General features: G+C 44.2%; 2 protein-coding genes and 1 pseudogene across 3 annotated transcripts in view; 2 read left to right on the top strand and 1 right to left on the bottom strand.

The window, feature by feature from the left end:
• Nucleotides 1-27,571, top strand: part of LOC142698297 (uncharacterized) — a 617,727-nt pseudogene that overhangs the window by 85,661 nt on the left and 504,495 nt on the right.
• LOC142675554 (oocyte zinc finger protein XlCOF29-like) overlaps nucleotides 1-27,571 on the top strand; it is a 445,104-nt gene that overhangs the window by 90,292 nt on the left and 327,241 nt on the right. The gene's annotated exons all lie outside the window — the stretch shown is intronic.
• LOC142665754 (uncharacterized) lies at nucleotides 145-20,604 on the bottom strand. The gene is made up of 10 exons (XM_075845541.1): nucleotides 20,428-20,604; nucleotides 17,491-17,645; nucleotides 17,249-17,416; nucleotides 17,041-17,164; nucleotides 14,766-14,852; nucleotides 6,889-6,986; nucleotides 6,724-6,802; nucleotides 6,499-6,596; nucleotides 6,215-6,329; nucleotides 145-1,666 (listed from the first exon to the last, which is right to left on the bottom strand). The coding sequence occupies exons 2-10, from the start codon at nucleotides 17,566-17,568 to the stop codon at nucleotides 957-959; spliced, it is 1,557 nt and encodes a 518-aa protein (XP_075701656.1). The 5' UTR covers nucleotides 17,569-17,645; nucleotides 20,428-20,604; the 3' UTR covers nucleotides 145-956.

Raw genomic sequence — 27,571 nt, 5'->3', positions numbered from 1 at the left:
TAGCACGCGTTAAACAGCTTTAATTTTTTTATTTGTTGGGCTAACGACTTGATTTTTGCGATGTTTTTTCTGTAGACAATGCAGGTTTATTTTTTTAGCATTTTTATACATCCTTTTTGCAATTTTAGAATTTTTAGGCTTAAAGTTTGAAAATAATAGTAAAAAAAATATAAGCTTTTTAACTTTTTAAAAGTTTTCAACTAAAATAAACCTTTTATTTGTGATCGTCCTTGTCTACCGTAAATATTAATATATTACATGTCTATTTTAGGGTAATTGGGTCAGGGCTAGCGTTACGACAATGATTGATGGGGAGGGGATGTTTTTTTGGGGAGGGAATTTTGTGTGTATTAATTTTTTTTGCACTTTACTATTATTTTTTTTATTACTATGGTCTGTCCCTCAAAGGTCAGAAAAAAACTTTAATTTCTTCTTTTACAGCATGTTTTTCCACTGTAACTGGGGCTGCTATGCAGGGGAAATCAGCCCTCTTATAGTGACTATTGTCACCAATAGGGCTGTGCTGGGTCTAATTGGACCAAGCAGCAGTCTGCCACTAATGGCAACCGGACGATCATGTGACCAGTCATTCTTGGGGTATGTGCACACAACCTATTTCCAGACGTAAAGGGGGCGTTTTACGCCTCGAATTACGCCTGAAAAGACAGCTCCAATACGTCTGCAAACATCTGCCCATTGCTTGCAATAGGTCTTACGATGTTCTGTGCAGATGAGGTGTAATTTTACGCGTCGCTGTCAAAAGTAAGTAAACAAGGCTCTTTTCTTCCTTACATACACAATACTTTTCCCTCATAGATCCCGGTCACAGTTTACCTCAGGTAAATATAATTTGGGTGTTTGGCAGATCCAGGTAATTCCACTTAAAAAATGAACACACCTTGGCTGTTTCCTTACAAAATACTTTTTACATATAGAACATCAAAATGGCTTCTCCCCTATGTGGTTTCTCTGATGATCCTAAAGTTTGTCTTTAGTAATGAAACATTTCCCACATTCTGGACACTAAAAAGGCTTTTCTTTGTGTGACTTCTCTGATGTCTAACAAGACCTGATTTTTGTGTAAAACATTTCCAACATTCTGAACATGAATATGGCTTCTCTCCTGTGTGACTTCTCTTATGCATAACAAGATTTGATTTATCTGTAAAACATTTCCCACATTCTGAACATGAATATGGAGCCTTTCCTGTGTGACTTTTCTCATGTCTAACAAGATGTGATTTATTTGTAAAACATTTCCCACATTCTGAACAAGAATATGGCTTCTCTCCTTTATGGCTTCTCTCATGTGTAACAAGACTTGTTTTTCGTGCAAAACATTTACCACATTCTGCACAAGAGTATGATTTCTCCTCTGTGTGAATTCTTCGGTGTGTAAAATGACCTGAGCATTTTGTAAATGGTGTATCACATTGAGACCTGTTAACTTCTTCCCTACCCGTACTTGTGGTAACAATCTGCGATTGGTCAGGAGAATTTTCCCCATGATTAGTGGAATTAAATGACAGAATTTTACTGCGAAGTTCTGGATGTACATTAAGGGTAATGAGGTTTGCTCCTGTAGAATGCTGCATGATATCTTCATCTTCTACTTCATAATTTAGCGAGAACATGAAGTTTCCCTCAGAGTTCATACTTGAATTTTCTATTAGGATTAAAAATGGATTTCATGATTATTTTTTTCAGACCACAAAGTAGACATTTTTAACATTTCTCTTATGCTGGTAACTAAAATGCCATTTTTGATGCAGTTTGAGCTAAAGCTAGAAGTGTATCGAGAGGAAGGAAAAGTAAAAGCCATTCCTTATAAATTCTCCAGTCTTTGGCTCAAAAAAAACACACACCAAGAACTGCCACAAAAACTACATGTGTGATTCCAGCCTTACTGAAGCTTTAAAAACCATTTTAAAACATATCAATCCAGGATACTGGTCCATACTATTAGATAAATTACTTGATTTAATGAAACGCAAACATTTGAGAAGCACAACCATGTCTGGCAATCAGGCCCTCCATTGTATGGGGAGAAATGTGTAACAGCGGCTGGAGCGCAAAGTGAGAGTGCAAATCATTGGGCTAAAGTCCTGCATTGCTGGACGCCTTTTGCAAGTATATAATGTACAATCTCCTAAACTACTGCACATTACTGACGAAGTGACAGACCGCTGAAATCAGCGTGTCTGTCACTAATTCATGCTGCCCTCAGCATAAATATCTGACCAATCTGCATTTACTATCTAATCTAATCTTGGCCACAGGACCTTATGTGCATGCAGCACTTCAACGTCATCAGTGCTGCGTCGCATACGTCCTGACTCTGCCCTGTGTGATAAAACGGTCGTAGAAATTTTGATAAATCACCCCCAATATTGTAAGGCTGTGTTTCATAATGCGGCCACTGGAGAGTTATCGAGGTGCATCGAATGCGCCCGAAAACGGTGCCGTCAAGCGGCTTTACCGTTAAACCGCTTTCAAATTACATGTTAATGTCCGTTCACTTTTACAGGTAAACAGCAGTTGATCAGCAAAACCACACTGCAATGATCAATTTGAATACTGTGGCGCAGTTTACGGCTGCATGAGCTGCGCCATGGTTACATTTAACAAGATAATGTGTCATGAGAAAAAGCACACATCTCATGGATGAATTGACATGACAATGAGGTCTGTATATCCTAATGGCTGCACAGTAACAAGATCTCAATTTTATAGAACATCTTTAGAATGTATTGGAATAGACAGAGTGAGGTTATCAATCAGAATCTGTAATAAAGATGTCCAGTACCTTGTTATATCATTCCACTAAAGGCCCTTTTACACTGGCCAATTATTGGGCAAACGAGCGATCACAAAACTCCCATTGACGATAATTGCCCAGGGCAACGATCAGCAGATGAATGAGCACACGCTCGTTCATCAGCTGATTGTATCATTTACGTAGCCTAAAATATTATCGTTGTGGGCAGCCCATCTCCGTGTGTAAACAGGGAGATGTGCTGCCGACATAATAGAAATGTATGGCGACGAGCGATCTGAGTAATGAGCACTCGTCCCCATACATTAATGATAGTAGATCGTAAATAGCAAAAGTAGCAAACAAAATGTCTCGTCGATCGGACCTCGTTTACACTGTCCCATCAAGTAATAAGAGGGTGGACCTACTGAAGTGGCCTCTGAGTGCAGGTGATCATCACTGAAACATCTTTGTACGTACAATAATTAAATGTGAATTACGTGCTTCCTAATCATCATGAATCTGGAAGTAAAAACAAAAAGAACAAAAACAAAAAATAACCACATCTTTATCACCAATATAAAAGCTTCTTAATCCCTTCCAGACATACCCCGTATATATACGGCACTGTCGGGCAGGGGTTCCCGCAAACCGCAGTACAGTTACGTTGAACCCGCACCATCATTGCTGGGTCAGCTGTATGTTGCAGAGGTCACCCTGCTATAACGGCCAGGACTGGAGCTAGTCTCTGATCCGGCCAATTAACCACTCAGTTGATGCTAAATACAGATTGCAGTATCTCTGGTTTTTTTAGCCACCGGAATCCCAGCTTTGCGATCGCTGGGCTGCCGATGGCTGCAATAGCAACTGGAGGCCTAATACTGGCCTCCCGGTCTGTCGGCTACGGAATCCTCCTAGGACCTGCCTGATCGGAGTAACGAGTGCTCGTCCCCAAACATAGCTCCTTATGACAGGAGCAAACGATCGCCGACTAACGGGCTGTCTCGTTGATCGGCAGTCGTCTATGCGGCCCTCATCAGAACTGTGTAATATGACCTTAATTCTGCCTGTGATGACAATGAGATGTATGCTGAGAAGTGATCTCTACAGAACAGGAAGGGTCATTCTACTATGACTGGTGTATCCTGTGTTATCTATATATAGGTGTTACCTATCAGCGTAATCCTGCCTGTGATGATAATGAGATGTATGATGAGAGGTGACCTCTACAGAACAGGAAGGATCAGCCTATTATAGATGGTGGATCCTGTGTTATCTATATATAGGTGTTACCTATCAGTGTAATCCTGCCTGTGATGATGATAATGAGATGTATGCTGAGATCTCTACACATCCAGAAAAGGATCAGTCTACTATGAAACTCAGTGGCCAGAGAGAACATTTGCAAGATTAGATAAAGACCTAAAAAAAGAATAAAAAAACCACATTACCAAAAAATCATAAAAAATATGTTTAACAAAAACTTGATTTAACCCCTTCCCGCCGCAGCCCTTTTTCAGATTTTCATTTTCATTTCCAAAAGCCATAACGTCTTTATTTTTCCGTCGATATAATCCTATAAGGGGTTAATTTAGGCGGGACGAGTTGTCGTTTTTCGTAGCACCATTTATTTTGCCATATAATGTACTAGGAAACGGGAAAAAAATGATTTGTGGGGTAGAAAATGAAAAAAAAACAGCGATTCCTCCATGTTTTTTTTGTGCGCCGTTTTTATGGAATGCACTGTGCAATTAAAACAACATGTTAACTTTATTCTGTGGGTCAATACGATTACGGCGATACCAAATATATATATATATTTTTTTCTATATTTTACAAGTAAAAACCCGTGTAAAAAAGAAAATGTATTTTGTGTCGCCAAATTCCGAGAGCCATAACGTTTTTATTTTTCCGTCGATTAAGTGGTATGAGGGCCTATTTTTGCGGGATAAGCTGTAGTTTTTAATAATACAATTTCGGTGTACATGCAACGTTTTGATCACTTTTTATTTTATTTTTTGGGGGAGATAAGGTGACCAAAAAAATTGAGATTCTGGCGTTTACAATTTTTTTTTTTACAGCGTTCACCGTGCGGGTTAAATAATGATATATTGCAATGGTTCAGACTTTTACGGATGCGGCGATACCAATCTGTTTATTTATTATGCTCTAGGAGGAAAATTTACTTTTAATTTATTTATTATTTACATTAAAAAAAACACCTTTATTTAACTAATTTTTACTTTTTTTTATTAGTCCCCCCTAGGGGACTTCAACCAGCGATCGTTAGATCGCTTGCACTATATACTGCAACACTAATGTATTGCAGTATATCGTGATTCTAGGCAGGGCATAATAGGTGCACAAAGATGGCGGACCTGGGGGTCTTCATTAGGCCCCCAGGCAGCCATATCAAACATCGCCCCCCCGCGATTGGGTTGCGGGGGGCGCGATGAGTTGTTAGAGGAGGTCGCCCCCCTCTTTTAACGAATTAAATGCTGCGGTCGCTATTGAACGCAGCATTTAATGAGTTAAACGAGTCAAACAGCCGACACCGGCATCGTATGGAGCGGGTTCACTCCGTGAGTCCATTCCATACTTCCCCCACCCGACTTTGGTGTATGGAATACGTCAAATGTCGGGAAGGGGTTAAAGAGGCACTGTCACCACATTATAAGTGCCCTATCTTCTACATAATGTGATCGGCGCTGTAATGTAATTCTATTTACACCAAGTTACGACCTATTTTAGATTTATGCTAATGACTTTCTTAATGCCCAACTGGGCGGGATTGTGAATAGACATGCGTCCTGGCTGGAGGTGATGTCTATTTACTGTCAAGACACTTCAGTAACGTTAATGTCTGAGTATGTGACAGCACATAGTGAACAACACAGGATCACCATGTGCTGATTACATGAATGGAGAGAAGTGTATGACGCTGATTGGTCAGCATCTTACACTTCTCTCCACAACGCCCATTTGGTCAAAAGTAAAAGCACGTCCAGTTGGGCATTAAGAAAGTCATTAGCAGAAATCTAAAATAGGTCATAACTTGGTGAAAATAGATAGTTTTTCTAAATAAAAACCACTGCTGTTATCTACATTACAGCGCCGATCACATTATGTAGAAGATAGGGCACTTATAATGTCGTGACAGAGCCTCTTTAAACAATAGATCATTTTCTGATGACACATTCTCTTTATGTGGTTAAACAGAGCTTCCTCAGATCCCGGCTGTTAATCGCTGCTGGTGTCCCCCCAAAAAATTACGCTAAGCCTAGTGCATGACTGGATTCATAGAACACCTTGTAGAGAACTTCTATGTGCAGTTACAGCTCCCTCAGGCCCTGCACTATGTATAACACAATGTCTGACGTGTTACTGTAATGTAGAACTAAGGAGGAACCCCACCGTAACAAACCTCCCAATTCACTTTCTAATATCATTATTACTTACCTGTGGTAACACCTCCTGGAATTTCCTCCTCCACTTTACTATTACACGGTTGATCGCCCCTCACCCGCTCTTCTTCTGTTTCATTCTCCGCTTTATTATTAGTCAGATCTTCCCCCTGATTTCACATATGTAACAATTCAGTACAATACAGCAGAGTGTGTGAAGAATCTAACAGATCAACATTAGAAACCACCAAAATCTATGACCCAATCTATGACCGTAGGACCAAAAAAAAGCTCCACACCCGCCTATATAGATCTGGTATAGGTCTCAGCTTCATCTACCTGATGATTCTCTGGGACATTGTGATTTTCCTCTGGACAGTCCTGGGAATACAGAGGACTGGGACATCGCTCTGGTGGATTTCTCCTACTGGATCCATCTGTAAGAAACACACAGCGAAGGAATAGATTGTTTACATGGGATGATGAGATGATGGGAGTAGTTTCTAGGTGACCATTAAAACAGGTTTTACTTTTTACAACTAATGAAAGTCTCCCCCTCCTTACACAGCTGATCAGCCACTACATCCATCTCCTCTTCTGCTTCATCTTTAACCTCAACTTTAACATCAACCAGATTTTCACCCTAAACAGACGAGAATTTTTTTTTAAAATTACCTTGGGGTCAATTACTTTATAGTCATATTTTGGTGAGGCTTTAGTGCCATGTACCTGATGATTCTCTGGGACATTGTGATTTTCCTCTGGAGAGTCCTGGGAATACAGAGGACTGGGACATCTCCCTGGTGTATTTCTCCTACTGGATCCATCTGTAGGAAACACACAGTGACTGAATACATGACTACGGTATATCTGTCTATATATCACACACTTCTCTCTACACCGTCAATTCAAAGTTTATTTATCAGAGCTTAAAAAAACACGTCCTGAGAATTGCAGATACAGTTAAAAGTAGTCGGGCGCAAGGGGCATTTTTTAAAAGCTCGCTGCCAACCAAAAAAAAGTGCGCTGGAACAATGACACCTCTGCTTATTAGCAAATTCTAAATTTCATGGAAGGGAACCCACGATCAGACAAGATACAACTACTTCAAGTTTCCTCTCCACAAGGGATGGGAAACCACTGAGGTGTTGGAGGAGGCTCTACAGTTATATACCCCAAAGTTTCCTTTCCCTCGTGCGGTTATGGAGAAAAAAAAAACAAAGAAAAAAAACATGATTACATTTACTGGTAATTGTTTTCCATGAGCTCATGACAGAGAGACTGCCTCCCTCCTGGACAGGAAAGACTAACCTCTGGGATCGCTTTAAAGAGAGGGAGCACACCCATCCTCCTCTGTAGGAAGATGCATGGACCTCTTTGGACAATTGCGCCAATATTTATATATTTTTTTTAAAAGAAGACGACTTACACTGTCCTCCATCAATTTATACAATAATCATCCATTAACATTAAAACCACTGACAGGTGAAGTGAAGATCATTGATGATCTCGTTACAATGGCACCTGACAAGGGGTGAGAGATATTAGGCAGCAAGTGGTCAGTTTTTAAAGTTGATGTATCGGAAACATGGAGAAGCATAAGAATCTAAGAGACTTTGACAAAAGCCAAATTGTGATGCTTAGACAACTGGGTTAGAGCATCTCCAAAACGGTAGATCTTGTGGGGTGTTCCCAGTATACAGTGGTTAGTATCTACCATAAGTTGTCCAAGGAAGGACAACCAGGGAACCAGCGACAAGGTCACTGATGTGCATCAAAGGCTAGCTCATCTGGTCTGATCCCACAGGAGAACTACTGTAGAAGTGGCTTAGAAACGTAATGCTGGCTATGATAGAAAGGTGTCAGAACACACAGAGCATTGCAGCTTGCTGTATTTAGGGCTGAACGGTTTGAGGAACATGACAAAGAGTTCAAAGTGTTGACTTCAACTCCAAATTCCCCAGATCTTAATCTGATCGATCATTTGTGGGATGTGCTGGAAAAACAAATCCGATCCATGGAGGCCGCACCTCACAACTTACAGGATATGCTGCTAATGTCTTGTGCCAGATATCAAAGGAACCTTCAGAGGTCTTGTGCAGTTCCATGCCTCGATGGGTCAGAGCTGTTTTGGTTATGGCTGATCAGTGTAGATTTTACGCGCTGTGCACAACACTTTTTGAGCCTTCTGTCAGAGTTATACATTGGTAGGACTCCTGATGTACACCTCCGACGGAAGGCTGCAACAAGTCCCACTGTAAAGACAAACAGTGGAATACGTTGCCTATACAGCCCCTTTCTCCTCGGAGGCAGCGCTTCACCGAACGATACACAGTATAGGAGAACAAGGAGAGGTGCTTTATACTACTCCCATCAGGAAGAAGCAGTCAGTGTAACGGGGTACAAGTTGATCACCCCACCTCCACACTCCTCCTTGTTCTCCCATATACTGCGTATAGTTCATAGAAGCACTGCCTGTCATGCTGTTTGTAGTTTATTCCCCTCTTGCAACCAGCTTGTTCGTGAGTTCCTATCAGGGAGGGAGAGCATGTATTGTTCCCAGATATGAGGTGCGGGCTGAAAACGGGGTGTTCTTGACTGCGGCATGAGCAGACCTAGGTGGTCATGATCGAGGATGGACCGAGGAGGGTGGTCGCGACGATATAGACTGCTGTGCTGGTGTGGCGGGGAGAAGGGGGTCACATCCACCACTCACACTGCAGGCTCTATTGTCTCTGTCTAAGTGGAGGTTATTCACGGGGCAGCATCAGGTCAAGCCTGTCCCACTTCCGATCTTCTGAGGTAGAGATTCACAGTATAGCAAGGAGTGAGTTTGCCCAGGGAAGCTAGTGATAATTGTCCATATATGAACAGTTACGCAACTGGAGCTTCTCAATGTATCCGTTTAACGGAGGCCTGTGATGGACGCCATATAATGGTCACCCTATATAATCCGCTACCAATAGGTTTCCATTGTAAAAAACACATTTTATATATATTTCATTATGTCCAAAAGACAGGAAACAGGAACGGAGTTGATTAAGGGGGTTTCCCCTTTTTAAAGAGGCTCTGTCACCAGATTATAAGTGCCCTATCTCAAACATAATCTGATCGGCGCTGTAATGTAGATAACAGCAGTGGTTTTTATTTTGAAAAACGATCATTTTTGAGCAAGTTATGAGCAATTTTAGATTTGTGCTAATTAGTTTCTTAATGACCAACTGGGTGTGTTTTTACTTTTTACCAACTGGGTGTTGTACAGAGGAGTGTATGACACTGACCAATCAGTGACCAATCAGCGTCATACACTTCTCATTATTCCACCCCATTGTTACAGTGTGATTGTGCAGTGAAAGAAGCTGGGCTGGAACAATGAGAAGTGTGTGATGCTGATTGGTCACTGATTGGTCAGCGTCATACACTCCTCTGAACAACGCCCAGTTGGTAAAAAGTAAAAACACGCCCAGTTGGTTATTAAGAAACGAATTAGCATAAATCTAAAATTGCTCATAACTTGCTAACAAATTTTGATTTTTCAAAATAAAAACCACTGCTGTTATCTGCATTACAGCGCCAATCACATTATGTAGGAGATACAGCACTTATAATCTGGTGACAGAGCCTCTTAGAGCATTTCTGGAGGTTTCCTGTTCTGAATTGGAGCCGGTCTCTTAGGTGGCTGTCGACCAGGACTTAAAGGATCTGCTGCTAACGTCTTGTGCCAGATACCACAGGAACCTTCTGACGTCTTGTGGCGTCCATGCCTCGACGGATCAGAGCTGTACAGACGACACTACGATTTATTTTAGGCAGTCAATTTTAATGTTATGGGCTGATAGGTGTAGATCTTAGTTTTGTAAATTTCTAGCCTCGCACACTGCTGGAGATTGATGACTGGCAGAACCATACACTTGGTACACTACAAATGAGCGGCATGTCACAGAGTAGGATTATCTTTGTTCCACACATGAATTATCCCCCCACAAATGTGTACAGATATGTAAAATAATGGCCTCCACATCACAGATTTACAACAGGTGATCTCAATGTCTGTGGGGGGCTGATATTAACCCCTTCCAGCAACGCTTCTTACATGTTCTGCACGGACAGGAGGTAAAATAAGGAACGTGTGTTTGGAGCTCAGGCATCGGCTCCATCAGGAACGTCTGTCCCAACCTCAGATTTTATGAGCAGGATCACAAAGAAAAAGCTGTCAATCATTCTGTGTGGGCGGGGAAAAAGGAGTCACAGGATTTCTCTAGGAGTCATGGCAGCTTTTATACCGTTCTTTACATAAAAACACTGAATGATGTCATAGAAAACGTTATATCCCAGATCTCCGCGTCTACCCCCCGATCCTATGCTGCCCTCTGATAGGGGAACATAAGAGACCTGACACATCCACACTAAATTAATTGTTCTAACTGAGCAAATGTTCTCAAAAGGTAAGCTGGTCCTGATAGTAGCCGTGCACCATGGGTCCTGCTGCTGAAAGATCCAACAATCAGCTCATATCACCGGACAAAACTGAGGGCGGTCACATAATTAATATGTATGTAATATTACACTACTCCCAATCACAAGAAGCCCAACAACATAATACAATGGAAGTCGCTCTTTAAAAGGAATGTTTCACAAATTTAAAAAAAAAAGTAAAGTTATTTTTATTATATATTTTTTGTTTTTTGTGTATTTGTTTTTTCTTCCTCAAGGTGGGAAGTATTAAAAATGAAATAATAATTTGACATGTTTTCCGATGTTGGTCACCAGAGGGAGCACTTCCAAGAATTACAGCAAGGTGAATGAGGCAAAGCAACCTGACTTACAGCTGCTGTAAATGTTGGAGGGAGACTGAAAAGTTGTCTTCAAATTGCAGTGTCCAGGTCAATTTTTGAAGAGATTGTACAATGCTGGAAGAAGCTATAGCACACACCAAAAGGCTAAGAGTGATCAAAGTCAAGAGGGAAGACCCTGTAGTGACTTTACACTTTACTGGTTCACACTGTGTATATTTGATGCGTTTTTTTAGCGCATTTTACGTGCCGAAAAAAACGTCAAAGAACACTGGATTACACTTTTTATGTACATACAGGGCCGACGTGGGCACCCGGCGAACCCGGGCAAGTGCCGGGGCCCACTGCCCTTGTGGGGACCCACTCAGCCGCCGGGTGCTGTCGCTGCCGTCGTCACGGCATCACTGTCCATATATGGACAGCGATATCGGTAGGAGAGAGGGAGTCACAGGCAGAGCGCCGGCGGCTCTGCTCCGGGACTCCATCCAGGGCCGCACCTGCCATGAGGCGAGGTGAGCTTCTGGTGGCAGGATACAGCATTTGTAAGGGGGTGGCACAGCAGCTAAGAACTGCTGTCCGATTTCCATGTAATAGCAACTGTTGTCTGTGGTGCTATGAACTCCCTGTGCTACTTTAAAATCTCCCCCTCCAGCACCCCTTCCGTACTCTTCACACCTCTCTGCGGGCACTGTGTCGGGTTGTGAGAAGGAGAAATGCTCTCACCCCATCAAGCTGCTGAACTCCCTTCCCAAATATCCTACATAAAAAGTAAGTGCATGTGTGTAAACAATGTGTACCTTAACCCCTTAATGACCAGCCTATTTTAAACCTTAATGACAAGCCATTTTTTACGTTTTTCCATCGTCACATTCCAAGAGCTATAACGTTTTTATTTTTGCGTCGACATAGCTGTATAAGGTCTAAGGTAAAAATCTAAAATATCGTCACGCTTTTTTGCATCCTAAATCTACGCTGTTTACCGTGTGGTATAAATAACACAATAACTTTATTCAGCGGGTTGTTACGATTGCAACGATACCAAATTTGTATAGTTTTTGTATGTTTTACTACTTTTACACAGTAAAAACGTTTATTTTTCAAAATTATTTGTTTTTGTGTCTCCATATTTGAAGAGCCGTAACGTTTTAATTTTTCACCGATGCGGTTGTATGAGGGCTTTTTTTTGCGGGACGACATGTAGTTCTTATTGGTACCATTTTGGAGTAGATGTGACTTTTTGATAACTTTTTAATCACATTTTTTTAAAGTCAGGATTCACAGAAAACAGAAATTTTTCCGTCGTTTTTTATTTAATTTTTTTACGGCGTTCAACGTGCGGGTTAAGTGATGTAATAGCTTTATAGTCGGGGTCGTTACAGACGCGGCAATACCAAATGTGTAACTTTTTTTACTTTCTTTTGGTTTTTTAATACTAAAGCAGTTTGTAAGGGGAAAAAGTTGGTTTTTCATTTTTTTTCAATTAACTTTATTAAACTTTTTTTTTTTACTTGTTCTACTAGGGGACTTTAATATGCGATTCTCCGATCGCTATTATAATACACTGCAATACTTTTGTATTGCAGTGTATTACTGCCTGTCCTTTTAAAGCGGACAGGCATCTGCTAGGTCATGCCTCCGGCATAATCTAGCAGGCATTCGCTACAGGCAGACCTGGGGGCCTTTATTAGGCCCCCGGCTGCCATCAGAGACACAGACACTCGGCGATCTTATCGCCGGGTGTCAGTGGGATGAGAGGGAGCTCCCTCCCTCTCTCCAAAACCATGCTATTGAGCACCGCGCTATTGAGCACCGCATCTGAAGGGTTAAACGGGTGAGATCGATACTAATATCGATCTCACCCGGTCGAGCAGGGACGCTCCCAGCCCTCAGCTACGTCTGGCAGCTGAGAGCAGGGAGATTTGACAGCTCCCTGCTTTGTTTACTTTATCCTGATGCAGTGCCGTGAAAAGGCTTATGCATCAGAATAAAGCCCATTAGTGGTCGCCGTGAAAAGGCGTATTGGCGGTCACTAACGGGTTAATATGGGAATGTGCTTATGTGTATGTAATGTGCATATTCTTGTCTGTCTGATGTGTACATGTATACTGTGTTTGATGTGTACATGTGTGTATATATATAGTGTATGTGTGTGTGTGTGTATATATATATATATATATATATATACTGTATATAATGTAATATGCTGTAGCTGTTGTATTTATTTGATTCATAGTTTAAATACTGCAGATTTTGCCAACGGATTTCGTTGGGGAAAATCCGCAGCTTGTCCACACGTAACGGAATTGCTGCAGAACATTTGCAGAAATTCCGCTGAGAAAAAACCATACCATTCCCATGCAGCGTTTTTTGCTGCAGAAAATGGTGCGTATTTTGCTGCGTTTTTCACAATGTTGGGGGATGGTGACATCTCCTTGGAAAAACTCAGCAATTCAGTCCACTTTCTACATTGGGAATTGATAGTTACTTAGATGTAATAGATTACAGGTGGACAAAGTCGACTACGTGACGTTTTCTGCCATTTTACTGCCGCCGTGAGTTCCCCTGCAAAGGGTCCTACTAAGTCTGCGTCGCCCAAGGGCCCACATAAACCTGGAGCCAGCCCTGAGTACATACAATGCGCTTTTTTACGCAAAGATTTTTAGAAAATGCGTTGCATAAATAAGCGTTGAATCAATTCTTTGGTGCGTAAAATGCGCCAAATTTTCCCATAGTCAGTGGGAGTCTTAACTACGCGCAGAAAAAACTCGCAAAAAATGAGTCAAAATCCCTGTATTTTATAAACCGCTTCACAAGAAACGCTAGTGTATTCGACACGTTCATACATAGTTTCTGTGTGTGGTCCGTTGTTTCAACGGACCAAATGAATGGAATGGCCGAGACTTTTCAGAAAAAAAACTGACTGGAATAGAACCTGTTCTATTTTTGCAGAACGGTCACACGGTTCCATTAAAAAAAACAAAACTGTGCATGGACCCATAGAAATGAATGGGTCAGTGCGCTATCCATTAAAAAAACAGACAGCACACTGAAGCATTTCACTGAAGTGTGCTTAAGGCCAAACTTTATTTTTTTTGTAGGTTCCGCTGGACCTATTGGACTACGTTGTAGATTTCATGGACTACTGCGATGATCTACGTTTTAAATAAAATGGTTAGCGAGGATTTTGTGGGTTGAGTTTTTATTTCAATAAAAATATTTTCTTATGTCTGATTTTTTATTACTTTATTAGCGCCTTAATAATGGCAGTTATCTGTTTTACTACGTCCATTACTAAGGCGGGACTTAGTGTTAGCCAGTAAAAAGGCTAGCTCTAACCTTCCATTATTACCCTGGTACCCCCCGCCACCAGGAGTGCTGGGAACAGCTGGGTACAATCCAGTACCGGACCACCTGTAGAGATGGATAAGCACTGGGACGGCCACAGGCTGGTATTATGAGGTTGGGAAGGGCCAAAAACCATGGCCCTTCCCACCTTGGTAATGCTAGCCTGCTGCTGCTATTTGTATCTGGCGGATTATAAAAAATAAGCCCCGCCGTAGTAATGGACGCTGTCAGACAACTGCCATTATCAAGGTGCTAATAAAGTATTAAAAAAAATACAGAGACATAAGAAAATATTTTTATTGAAATAAAAACTCCCCCACACATCCCTCGTTAACCATTTTATTTAGAAAAAAAAAAAAAAAAAAGTAGATTATCGCAGTAGTCCACCGAATCTATGACATAGTCCAATAGGTCCAGCAAAAACAAATAAAAGTTAGTAAAATGAAAAATATAAAATCTTAGACTCACCTACAGCAGACGACTGTCTTCTCCCCAGCGCTGCAATAAAAATACTGGAGTTCAATGAACTGTAGTTTCTATTGTGGCACACAGGACCTAGAGATGCAACAGAAATATTAATAATTATTAATATTACGGGCGCATCATGGAGCTCCCCCCACAAACCTCCCCCACACATGCAGACGCTCCGCAAACCGCCCACACACACACGCACCCCCAACTCCACATGCAACCTGCTCACACCCCCGAAACCCCCCATACACACACCTCCCCACACACACCCCGCAAACCACCACACAACCCCTCCACACAAGCACACCCCCCACACAGGCACCACTCTCCAAGCACCCTGCACACACCACCTCCCACAAACACCCCCCCCCCCCAAGTACCCTGCACACACCATCTCCCCCAGACACCTTCTCTGCACACACACCCCCAGGCACCCCCACACAGACACACAACACCCCTGCAAGCACCCCCCCAACTGACACCCCTCCCCTTACACGCCCTCTGCATAAATGCACAACTTACCCGCTATGCTGCCAGGCTACAACAAGATAGCGCCGGCTTTTCCCCTACAAACCAGCTTCTACGCTGTGAACTGCACATGTCACAGAGCACGCACAGTTCAGTTATAATGACAGAAGCTTAGGAGATAGGGACTGGAGCTGACCCTATCCCCTATGCCCTGTAGCTGCCGTATTGCATCTGTGTATGTGTCGTGAAGAGACATACAGAGAATAAAAAATGTCAGCCCCCATAAAAATAAAAATGTGTTCGTAAAATAAAAAAATATATTAAATATTATATTAAAATAAATAAAAACACATAAAATAATTTAATTTTTTTATGACACCTTTCCTTTAACTCTCTCACAGCTTATCCTCGGCAGGAGGAAAAGTACAATACGGTTTATCCTGAGAACAGCTCGGACAGTAGTGTTACTGCAGGGAGAACGGCTTGTAATCAGCAGCAGCTTCTCCCTGCACAGTAACAGTAAAATGTAATCCCTTCTTGTATTATCACATACAGGCACGTCATGGAAACGGTCAGCTTGCTGCATTCCAACGTGCATGTACGCGATGATGATCACTGCGGGAGCCCGGCTGTGACTGACAGCCAGGCTCCCGCTGCAACGGATGATACTGGAGAAACCTCCAATCCCCGCCGTTTAATCCCATAAATGCTGCATCGCCGACGGGCAGCCATGGCATGTCATTAAAGGGTTAATAAGATGCAGGTCCTAAGTCTACAGCGATGTCTCTTGGCGTCGCTGTAGAAAAGGCTTATAAGCGTTTATTTTCTAGGCAGGTGATATTACTAACAGCTGCTGTTCTTAGAGAAGCCTCTTGAGTATGGCCGGGATCTGAGGAACCTCCGATCCCGGCTGTTTAATACTTTAATTGCTTCGGTTCATGACCGCGGCATGATCTACAGGGTATCCTCTCTTGGATCTTGTCTCCAGGAATCCCGGTGACTTGATCAGAGACTGGGGGAACCCTCTGCAGTCAGCCCTGGTGACCTAGTAAGCCGGCGGTACGACACACTATGTGATGTCATAACATAGAAGATAATGTATTAGCATACAGAAGTATGCAAATACGTAAGTATAAAAAATGTTGTAAAATAGTAATCCCTTTATAGGATTATAAAAATGTTAATAAAACATTAATAAAAAAAAGTCTGCAAAAAGAAATACAAAAAAAGTGATTATTTAGTATAAAATACATTTTATTGTGAATACCAATAAAAAACCTACACATATTAGGTATCCGCACGACCGAAATAACCTGAAGAATTAATTTACTAGGTTATTTAGTGTAAATCGTGAACAGTATAAAAAATAATTTAAAAAAAACAACCCGTAAAATGCTTATTTCCTATATTCGAGTAAAAAAACAAAATCACATAAATTGATGCTACACAAATATTCCTTGTAAATGGTTCCTAAAAATCTACAGCTCGTCCTGCAGAAAACCAGAGAACACGGCTACAATCATTAAGAATAAAGTGATGTCCAACCGAATGTAGGGAAGGACTCTGACTAAATGATTGGGGTACCGAGCCGCGGACCCCCTGTCTGCCATTAATATATAATTATATGACATATGGACAGTGGTTATATTTCTTTTTGAACGTAGAATTTAAGAACGTCCCCTAGTGCAGCACTGCAGCAAAGCAAGGAACGTGTAATCGAAGCTCAGGAAGCACGTGAGTATATAATCCACACGATGGTATTAGGGCTTGAACAAGAAATATATATATATCTGTCTCTTCTCACCGTGTGATGTGCGCGGCCGGTAGTCCTCCATCATGACCTCCTCGTACAGATCCTTGTGTCCCTCTAGATACTCCCACTCCTCCATGGAGAAATAGACCGTGATATCCTGACATCTTATAGGAACCTGACACACACAATGATACAGTCATCACCCAGACACCTCCAGTGCTGTTACTGTAGAATTTCCCAGCATTCCCAGCAGTGTCACCTCTCCAGTCAGCAGCTCAGTCATCTTGTAGATCAGTTCTAAGATCTTCTTCTCATGTATCCGGGAGTGAGGGGGAGGCTCTGTGATGGGACTACTGCTCCATCCTCCTGACTCATGGATGATGGGAGTTGTACAGTCACCCGATGTTTTCTTCACTAATGTGTATTCCTGTGTATGGAGAGAAGGTCCGAAGAATAAAGCTTGTTCTATAATAAAGAGCAGAGAAATGTAGAAAAGTTTACCTCTCCGCTCAACAGGTAGATGATCTCCAAGGTGAAGTCTAATATTCTTCTGCTCATCTCATTCCTGTCCTTGTCCATCCTTGGTGGGTCATTCAGGAGAAGGAACGTTGTGGAGGAGAAGATGAGAAAACTGGAGGATCTAGTACTGCAGACGTCTTTATGAAGAAAGGAGATGATGGAAATCATACAGGGGACAACATCATGTGTGACATACAGAACCTCACTTATTCATCATTGAGGGAATCATCTTCTCAGAGCCGTCACCACATGGAATAAAGGGGTATTCCCAACACGGACATTTCTTCCCAGGATATGCCAGAAATGTCTGATCGATGCGGCTCCACCTCTGGCCGTGCTCGGCTGTTTCTGGACCTCCTATACAAGTGAATGGAGAGAGTCGTGAACATGTGTGGTCACCTCTCCATTCATTCTCCACCTGGATGTAGTCATCACCTCACCAGGCGGGTCGGGGGACCCCCGTTCCCCACATAGAGGTGGGACCCCCATATATCAGACATTTATGGCCTATCTCTCAGGTGAGAAGAGTAAAATGAAGACATTCCCCGCCAGACAATAAAGACCTGACTCCTGACAACCTGACACATGGCGGATACTGGAGAGACATTGCTGACATCTCACAAGACGTGGTGCACACTATGCAGTCAGTGTTTGATATGAACGGTGAGGTTCTGCAGCAGCTGAGGTGACATTATATATAGGGAACATGAAGTGTGATCTCTTATCATCATATTATAGCGCAGGTGGAGTGGAGCAGAGTGATACATTGTTTTGTGGGATAAGATTCAGTATAAACTTGTATTTTACTCATTTAACCCCTTCCTGCACAGAACATTTACCGCTCAGGAGTTGTTCACACGATATAGGGAAGATCTGACACCTGCTGCAAAGGCCGGAGACCTGAGAGAACTGCGATTATGTCCACTTAACCCCTTCGATGCTGCGGTCAATAGTGACTGAGGTACCTAAGTGTTCGGGAGGGGGCTCCTCTGTAAGATCATCTTCATCTCGAGATTGTGGAGTAATGATAAGTTGTCAATTCAAAATGTGTAGAGAAAAAAAAAAACCTTCACCTTACAAAGTGTTTTTTTATGGATATTTTGTTGAACTATAAATAATTGTTATCGCCCAAAAATAACGTCCGGACTTATAAATGATGATATTTTACGACTTCTTTCAGCGTGAAGTTTAAGGAGCTCAGAAACATTATTGTAAAGTGTCTTCCCATTTGCGGTCAGGACTGGATGACATTATTCGGGATGGTGTAAGAGTTATTCCAGAGAGACCCCAACACGAGGACAACGTCTCCCCCGAGTTTATGTGACAGTGAAATACGGAGTCAGACTTGTCTCACCACTGAAGGTTATTTCCACCGTGGTCATAAAAAGCCTGGAATTATAACAGAGCTACAAATAGTTCTTCGTCTTGTACAGATAACGGGGTGTCACTAGTAAGACAGATATAGATTATAACACATCACGTCATTTATCTAATCCGATCACTACAATGTCAGGGTCAATATGTCGCTTGTACAACATTAATGGTGCGAATTCATAAACCTCTTCTAGATAGTAAGAAAGACGCCAGTAATCCATCAGTCATGTCCAAAGGCAGGCCATCCCCATGACAACACTGAATGTCATAGTGCGGGGGGAGTATGGAGGGGTTTACAGGCTGAGCCCGCTCCACACGCTGCGGGTGTATTACAGCCGACACCTCGCACTAACCGCCAGGATCAGAGAGAACGCCGATCCCGGACATTTAACTACTTAGATGCTGCGGTCAATAGTGACTGTGGAATCTAAGCTGTAAGAAAGAGGGGGTGGTCCTCTCTGACAGCTCATCGGCCCCTCGCAAAGCAATCCCGGGGTATGAATGGTTGTCATGGCAGCCTGTGGGGGTAATGAAGGCCCGCCATCTTTCTGCTCCTATTAACCCCTTAAGCTTAATCACGATATACTGCGACGCATTAGTATTAGGGTATGTTCACACAGCTTATTTTCCCCCGTTTTTCGGAAGAATCGGAATCAGAACGTCTCCAAACATCTGCCCATGGATTGCAATGGGAAATACGGCGGTGTTTTTTTTTATGCGGCCGTAAAATACATTGCGTAAAAAGACGCCCCGTAAAAAGTGCTCGTCACTCCTTGAGCCGTTTTTGGGGCCGTATTTCATTGACTATAAAAAAAATAGCTCCAATAACTTATCATCAGACGTTTTTTTGCTAAGCGTGTGAACAGAGCCTTACAGCGTATTGCACCAGCGATCTAATCAGAACGACTTCACGTCCCCCGGGGAGGAATACATGGTTTTTTAAAAACTATTTTTCCTCTAAAGTGATGTCAAAAATAAAATGATCATAACCGGGATCACCGCATCCGTAAAAGTCAGAACCATCACAATATAACGTTATTTACCTGCACGGTGAACGGTGTAAAAAAAAACTATAAATTGCTGTTTTTTGGTCTCCTCAGCGCTAAAAAAAAAAAGAAGTAAAATGTAGTAAAAAGTCATCAAAAACTACAACCCGCCCCGCAAAAAATAATCCCCAACACCGCTCCATCAACGAAAAATGTAACGAAAACTAAACTGGCCTGGTGGTGAAGGGGTTAACCTGCAGGGACGTGTTGCTATGGTAACGCTGGGAGAGGTGAGGATCGGCCTTGTATTTCTGTAGTAGATATTCGGGGGGATTATACGTCCACCATTTGGGGTGAATATTCGGGGTGATTTCCTTGCGTGGTGTGGCTCGTATTCGCCACGTGTGAACATTCCCTTAAACCGCACGGTGAACGACATGAACAAGAAATGTATAAAAGTCAGTGAATAAGTTGTATGTCCCGAATATTATGTCATTACAAAATACGACTCGTCCCACAAAACATCCGTCCACTACAAAGACCAGAAATAACACCTTACCCCAAAGAGGCCGGCACTGGAGGGGTTAAATCCCGGCTAGGAGTCCAGTGGGCGGGGTCACTCAGTGATTGACAGCTCTCTGTATACACACTCATACAGGGGTGACTGATAACAGAGAGAACACCCGACCAGCGCTGCTCTCTACCTGATACACGGCAATAGCTGAAGGACCTGTGATGACGTCATCACCACGTGATCAAGGCAGGAGCGGGGCTTCAGTGGAGAGGAGGCGTAGTGGAAGAAGGACATGTGATATCAAGATCACGTGACCGCTGCATCATAACGAGGAGGAGCTTAGAAGTGGGAATAATAAGCGATGAACGAAGGACCTGTGAAGATGGTCACGTGACATCAGGGGTGGATCTCTGAGGGAGTGGGACTCACGTGACATGAGGGGCGGAGTTCTGTCCCGGTCACATGGTGGTGACGTCATCACAGGTCCTTCAGCTGTTGTTGTGTATGGGGTGGAGCAGGGCTGGGCGGGTGTACATGACTTCCGGTCACCGCTGTTGTTTAGTGTTCTCTCTGTTATCAGTCAGGAGATTTCCCATGATGCAGTAGTAAGGTAAGGTTACATGAGGTAATTTCTGTCCGGTTTTGGTGCGTTTTTGTCTGGCACAGTGTTGGTGATTATTATTTATTATTAGTGCTGTAAATATGAAATACAGGAGGGTTTAACCCCTTGGTGACATCAGGTCTATAGTATTATGTTGTATGTGCGCCGTCACACTAGAAGGAGCGGAGCCTGCACCGTACACGGCTTCTCACAGCCGCCGGCAACCGCCAAGATCAGAGACAGCGCAATCCCGGCCGCTTAACCCCTCAGATGCCGTGATTAAAGAGGCTCTGTCACCAGATTTTGCACCCCCTATCTGCTATTGCAGCAGATAGGCGCTGCAATGTAGATTACAGTAACGTTTTTATTTTAAAAAAACGAGCATTTTTGGCCAAGTTATGACCATTTTTGTAGTTATGCAAATGAGGCTTGCAAAAGTACAAGTGGGTGTGTTTAAAAGTAAAAGTACAACTGGGCGTGTATTATGTGCGTACATCGGGGCGTTTTTAATACTTTCACTAGCTGGGCGTTCTGACGAGAAGTAACATCCTCTTCTCTTCGGAACGCCCAGCTTGTGACAGTGCAGATCTGTGACGTCACTCACAGGTCCTGCATCGTGACGGCCACATCGGCACCAGAGGCTACAGTTGATTCTGCAGCAGCATCAGCGTTTGCAGGTAAGTAGCTACATCGACTTACCTGCAAACGCTGATGCTGCTGCAGAATCAACTGTAGCCTCTGGTGCCGATGTGTCCTCGCTCGTCCGACACGATGCAGGACCTGGGGAAGTGACGTCACAGCGTGATCTGCCAGAAGCTGGGCGTTCTGAAGAGAAGAGGATGTTACTTCTCTTCACAGCGCCCAGCTAGTAAAAGTATTAAAAACGCCCCGATGTACGCACCTAATACACGCCCACTTGGACTTTTACTTTAAACACGCCCACTTGGACTTTTGCAAGCCTCATTTGCATAATTACAAAAATGGTCATAACTTGGCCAAAAATGCTCGTTTTTTAAAAATAAAAACGTTACTGTAATCTACATTGCAGCGCCGATCTGCTGCAATAGCAGATAGGGGTGCAAAATCTGGTGACAGAGCCTCTTTAATAGCGACCGCGGCATCTGATCAGTTAGGCCGGATTCAGACGAACGTGATTTGCGTCCGTGCAGCCCGTGTGGTTTTCACGCGGCTCACGCAGACCAATACAAGTCTATGGGGCTGTGCAGACAGTCTGTGTTTTTTGCGCAGCGTTAGTCCGCTGCGTAAAACTCACAACATCTTCTATATTTAGGCGCATCATGCACCCATTGAAGTCTATCGGTGCATGAAAATCACGCATGCCCCACGGAAGCCCTTCTGTGGGACGTGCGTTATTCGCACAATAACAGTAAAATAATCAATGTAAACAGAAAAGCACCACGTGCTTTTCTGTTTACAAACACCCAAATGGAGTGTCATAAAGATGGCGGCTGCGCGAAAAGCACATCATACGGGGCTGACACGCAGAACTGTCAAGGGCCTTTTGCACGCGCAAAACGCACACACTCGTCTGAATCCAGCCTTAGAGATAGCGGCTTCCTCTGTCCTCCGAAGAAACTGCGCGATGCCGACCGGTTACCATAGTAATAAGTTTGTTTGTTTTTTACAATAAATTATGTAAAATATAAAAAATAATCGCCGCATCCGTTATTTTCCAAATTATTAAAATATCAAGTTATAACCGGCAGAAATAATTCACATGTGAACGTCGCTGTTTTTGGTCGCCGCGATTCTCCAACATATGGAATATAAAGTCCCCAAAATGTCACCCACAAAATCTACATCTCGCCCCACAAAACCCCCTCACACTGCACAATCACCGGAAATATAAACCCCTCACACCGCGCAATCACCGGAAATGCAAAACCCCTCACACCGCGCAATCACCGGAAATATAAACCCCCTCACACCGCGCAATCACCGGAAATATAAAACCCCTCACACCGCGCAATCACCGGAAATATAAAACCCCCCACACCGCACAATCACCGGAAATATAAAACCCCACACACCGCGCAATCACCGGAAATATAAAACCCCTCACACCGCGCAATCACCAGAAATATAAAACCCCTCACACCGCCCAATCACCGGAAATATAAAACCCTTCACTCCGCGCAATCACCGGAAATATAAAACCCCCCACACCACGCAATCACCGGAAATATAAAACCCCACACACCGCGCAATCACCGGAAATATAAAACCCCTCACACCGCGCAATCACCGGAGATATAAACCCCTCACACCGCGCAATCACCGGAAATATAAAACCCCTCACACCGCGCAATCACCGGAAATATAAACCCCCCACACCGCGCAATCACCGGAAATATAAAACCCCTCACACCGCGCAATCACCGGAAATATAAAACCCTCACACCGCGCAATCACCGGAAATATAAACCCCTCACACCGCGCAATCACCGGAAATATAAACCCCTCACACCGCGCAATCACCGGAAATATAAAACCGCGCAATCACCGGAAATATAAAACCCCTCACACCGCTCAATCACCGGAAATATAAACCTCTCACACCGCTCAATCACAGGAAATATAACCCCCCCCCACACCGCGCAATCACCGGAAATATAACCCCCCCCCCACACCGCGCAATCACCGGAAATATAAAACCCCTCACACCGCGCAATCACCGGAAATATAACCCCCCCCTCACACTGCGCAATCACCGGAAATACAAAACCCCTCACACCGCGCAATCACCGGAAATATAAAACCCCTCACACCGCGCAATCACCGGAAATATAAAACCCCTCACACCGCACAATCACCGGAAATATAAACCTCTCACACCGCGCAATCACCGGAAATACAAAACCCCTCACACCGCGCAATCACCGGAAATATAAAACCCCTCACACCGCGCAATCACCGGAAATATAAAACCCCTCACACCGCGCAATCACCGGAAATATAAACCCCTCACACCGCGCAATCACCGGAAATATAAAACCCCTCACACCGCGCAATCACCGGAAATATAAAACCCCTCACACCGCGCAATCACCGGAAATATAAACCCTTCCCCACACCGCGCAATCACCGGAAATATAACCCCCCCCCCCACACCGCGCAATCACCGGAAATATAAACCCCCTCGCACCGCGCAATTACCGGAAATATAAAACCCCTCACACCGCGCAATTACCGGAAATATAAACCCCTCACACCGCGCAGTCACCGGAAATATAAACCCCTCACACCGCGCAATCACCGGAAATATAAACCCCCCCACACCGCGTAATCACCGAAAATATAAACCCCCTCACACCGCGCAATTACCGGAAATATAAACCCCTCACACCGCGCAATCACCGGAAATATAAAACCCCTCACACCGCGCAATCACCGGAAATATAAACCCCCCACACCGCGCAATCACCGGAAATATAAAACCCCTCACACCGCGCAATCACCGGAAATATAAAACCCTCACACCGCGCAATCACCGGAAATATAAACCCCTCACACCGCGCAATCACCGGAAATATAAACCCCTCACACCGCGCAATCACCGGAAATATAAAACCGCGCAATCACCGGAAATATAAAACCCCTCACACCGCTCAATCACCGGAAATATAAACCTCTCACACCGCTCAATCACAGGAAATATAACCCCCCCCCACACCGCGCAATCACCGGAAATATAACCCCCCCCCCCACACCGCGCAATCACCGGAAATATAAAACCCCTCACACCGCGCAATCACCGGAAATATAACCCCCCCCTCACACTGCGCAATCACCGGAAATACAAAACCCCTCACACCGCGCAATCACCGGAAATATAAAACCCCTCACACCGCGCAATCACCGGAAATACAAAACCCCTCACACCGCGCAATCACCGGAAATATAAAACCCCTCACACCGCGCAATCACCGGAAATATAAAACCCCTCACACCGCACAATCACCGGAAATATAAACCTCTCACACCGCGCAATCACCGGAAATACAAAACCCCTCACACCGCGCAATCACCGGAAATATAAAACCCCTCACACCGCGCAATCACCGGAAATATAAAACCCCTCACACCGCGCAATCACCGGAAATATAAACCCCTCACACCGCGCAATCACCGGAAATATAAAACCCCTCACACCGCGCAATCACCGGAAATATAAAACCCCTCACACCGCGCAATCACCGGAAATATAAACCCTTCCCCACACCGCGCAATCACCGGAAATATAACCCCCCCCCCCCACACCGCGCAATCACCGGAAATATAAACCCCCTCGCACCGCGCAATTACCGGAAATATAAAACCCCTCACACCGCGCAATTACCGGAAATATAAACCCCTCACACCGCGCAGTCACCGGAAATATAAACCCCTCACACCGCGCAATCACCGGAAATATAAACCCCCCCACACCGCGTAATCACCGAAAATATAAACCCCCTCACACCGCGCAATTACCGGAAATATAAACCCCTCACACCGCGCAATCACCGGAAATATAAAACCCCTCACACCGCGCAATCACCGGAAATATAAAACCCCTCACACCGCGCAATCACCGGAAATCTAAAATCCCTCAAAGCGCGCAATTACCGGAAATATAAAACCCCCACACCGCGCAATTACCGGAAATATAAACCCCTCACACCGCGCAATCACCGGAGATATAAACCCCCTCACACCGCGCAATCACCGGAAATATAAACCCCTCACACCGCGCAATCACCGGAAATATAAAACCCCCCACACCGCGCAATTACCGGAAATAAAAACCCCTCACACCGCGCAATCACCGGAAATATAAAACCCCTCACACCGCGCAATCAGCGGAAATATAAAACCCCCCACACCACGCAATTACCGGAAATATAAACCCCTCACACCGCGCAATCACCGGAGATATAAACCCCCTCACACCGCGCAATCACCGGAAATATAAAACCCCTCACACCGTGCAATCACCGGAAATATAAACCCCTCACACCGCGCAATCACCGGAAATATAACCCCCCCACACCGCGCAATCACCGGAAATATAAACCCCTCACACCGCGCAATCACCGGAAATATAAACCCCTCACACCGGAAATATAAACCCCCCTCACACCGCGCAATCACCGGAGATATAAACCCCCTCACACCGCGCAATCACCGGAAATATAAACCCCTCACACCGCGCAATCACCGGAAATATAAAACCCCCCACACCGCGCAATTACCGGAAATAAAAACCCCTCACACCGCGCAATCAGCGGAAATATAAAACCCCCCACACCACGCAATTACCGGAGATATAAACCCCCTCACACCGCGCAATCACCGGAGATATAAACCCCCTCACACCGCGCAATCACCGGAGATATAAACCCCCTCACACCGCGCAATCACCGGAAATATAAAAACCTCACACCGTGCAATCACCGGAAATATAAACCCCTCACACCGCGCAATCACCGGAAATATAACCCCCCCACACCGCGCAATCACCGGAAATATAAACCCCTCACACCGCGCAATCACCGGAAATATAAACCCCCCTCACACCGCGCAATCACCGGAAATATAAACCGCGCAATCACCGGAAATATAAACCCCTCACACCGGAAATATAAAGCCCCCTCACACCGCGCAATCACCGGAAATATAAAACCCCTCACACCGCGCAATCACCGGAAATTTAAACCCCTCACACCGCGCAATCACCGGAAATATAAACCCCCCTACACCGCGCAATCACCGGAAATATAAACCACTCACACCGCGCAATCACCGGAATTATAAAAACCCTCACACCGCGCAATCACCGGAAATATAAAACCCCTCACACCGTGCAATCACCGGAAATATAAACCCCCTCACACCACGCAATCACCGGAAATATAAACCCCTCACACCGCGCAATCACCGGAAATATAAACCCCCCTACACCGCGCAATCACCGGAAATATAAACCACTCACACCGCGCAATCACCGGAAATATAAAAACCCTCACACCGCGCAATCACCGGAAATATAAACCCCCTCACACCGCGCAATCACCGGAAATATAAAACCCCTCACACCGTGCAATCACCGGAAATATAAACCCCTCACACCGCGCAATCACCGGAAATATAAACCCCCCCACACCGCGCAATCACCAGAAATATAAAACCCCCCACACCGCGCAATCACCGGAAATATAAACCCCTCACACCGCGCACTCACCGGAAATATAAAACCCCTCACACCGCGCAATCACCGGAAATATAAAACCCCTCACACCGCGCAATCACCGGAAATATAAAACCCCTCACACCGCGCAATCACCGGAAATATAAAACCCCCACACCACGCAATCACCGGAAATATAAAGCCCTCACACCGCGCAATCACCGGAAATATAAACCCCTCACACCACGCAATCACCGGAAATATAAAACCTCTCACACCGCGCAATCACCCGAAATATAAAACCCCTCACACCGCGCAATCACCGGAAATATAAAACCCCTCACACCGCGCAATCACCGGAAATATAAAACCCCTCACACCGTGCAATCACCGGAAAT

This window comes from Rhinoderma darwinii, chromosome 1 (assembly GCF_050947455.1).
Source record: "Rhinoderma darwinii isolate aRhiDar2 chromosome 1, aRhiDar2.hap1, whole genome shotgun sequence".
NCBI classification, from domain to species: Eukaryota; Metazoa; Chordata; class Amphibia; order Anura; family Rhinodermatidae; genus Rhinoderma; species Rhinoderma darwinii.
Note: the sequence above shows the minus strand (reverse complement) of the source record. Positions and strands in the feature narration are given on the sequence as shown.

Bases quoted from the DNA above. Each gene is read 5' to 3' on its own strand.
- LOC142665754 (XM_075845541.1), bottom strand. From the start codon at position 17,568: ATGGACAAGGACAGGAATGAGATGAGCAGAAGAATATTAGACTTCACC. The intron at 6,987-14,765 runs GTGAGTCTAAGA...TGTTTCCTACAG, and splicing joins AAGACAGTCGTCTGCTGTAG to ATGGATCCAGTAGGAGAAAT. The intron at 1,667-6,214 runs GTAAGTAATAAT...TAATCCTAATAG, and splicing joins TCCAGGAGGTGTTACCACAG to AAAATTCAAGTATGAACTCT.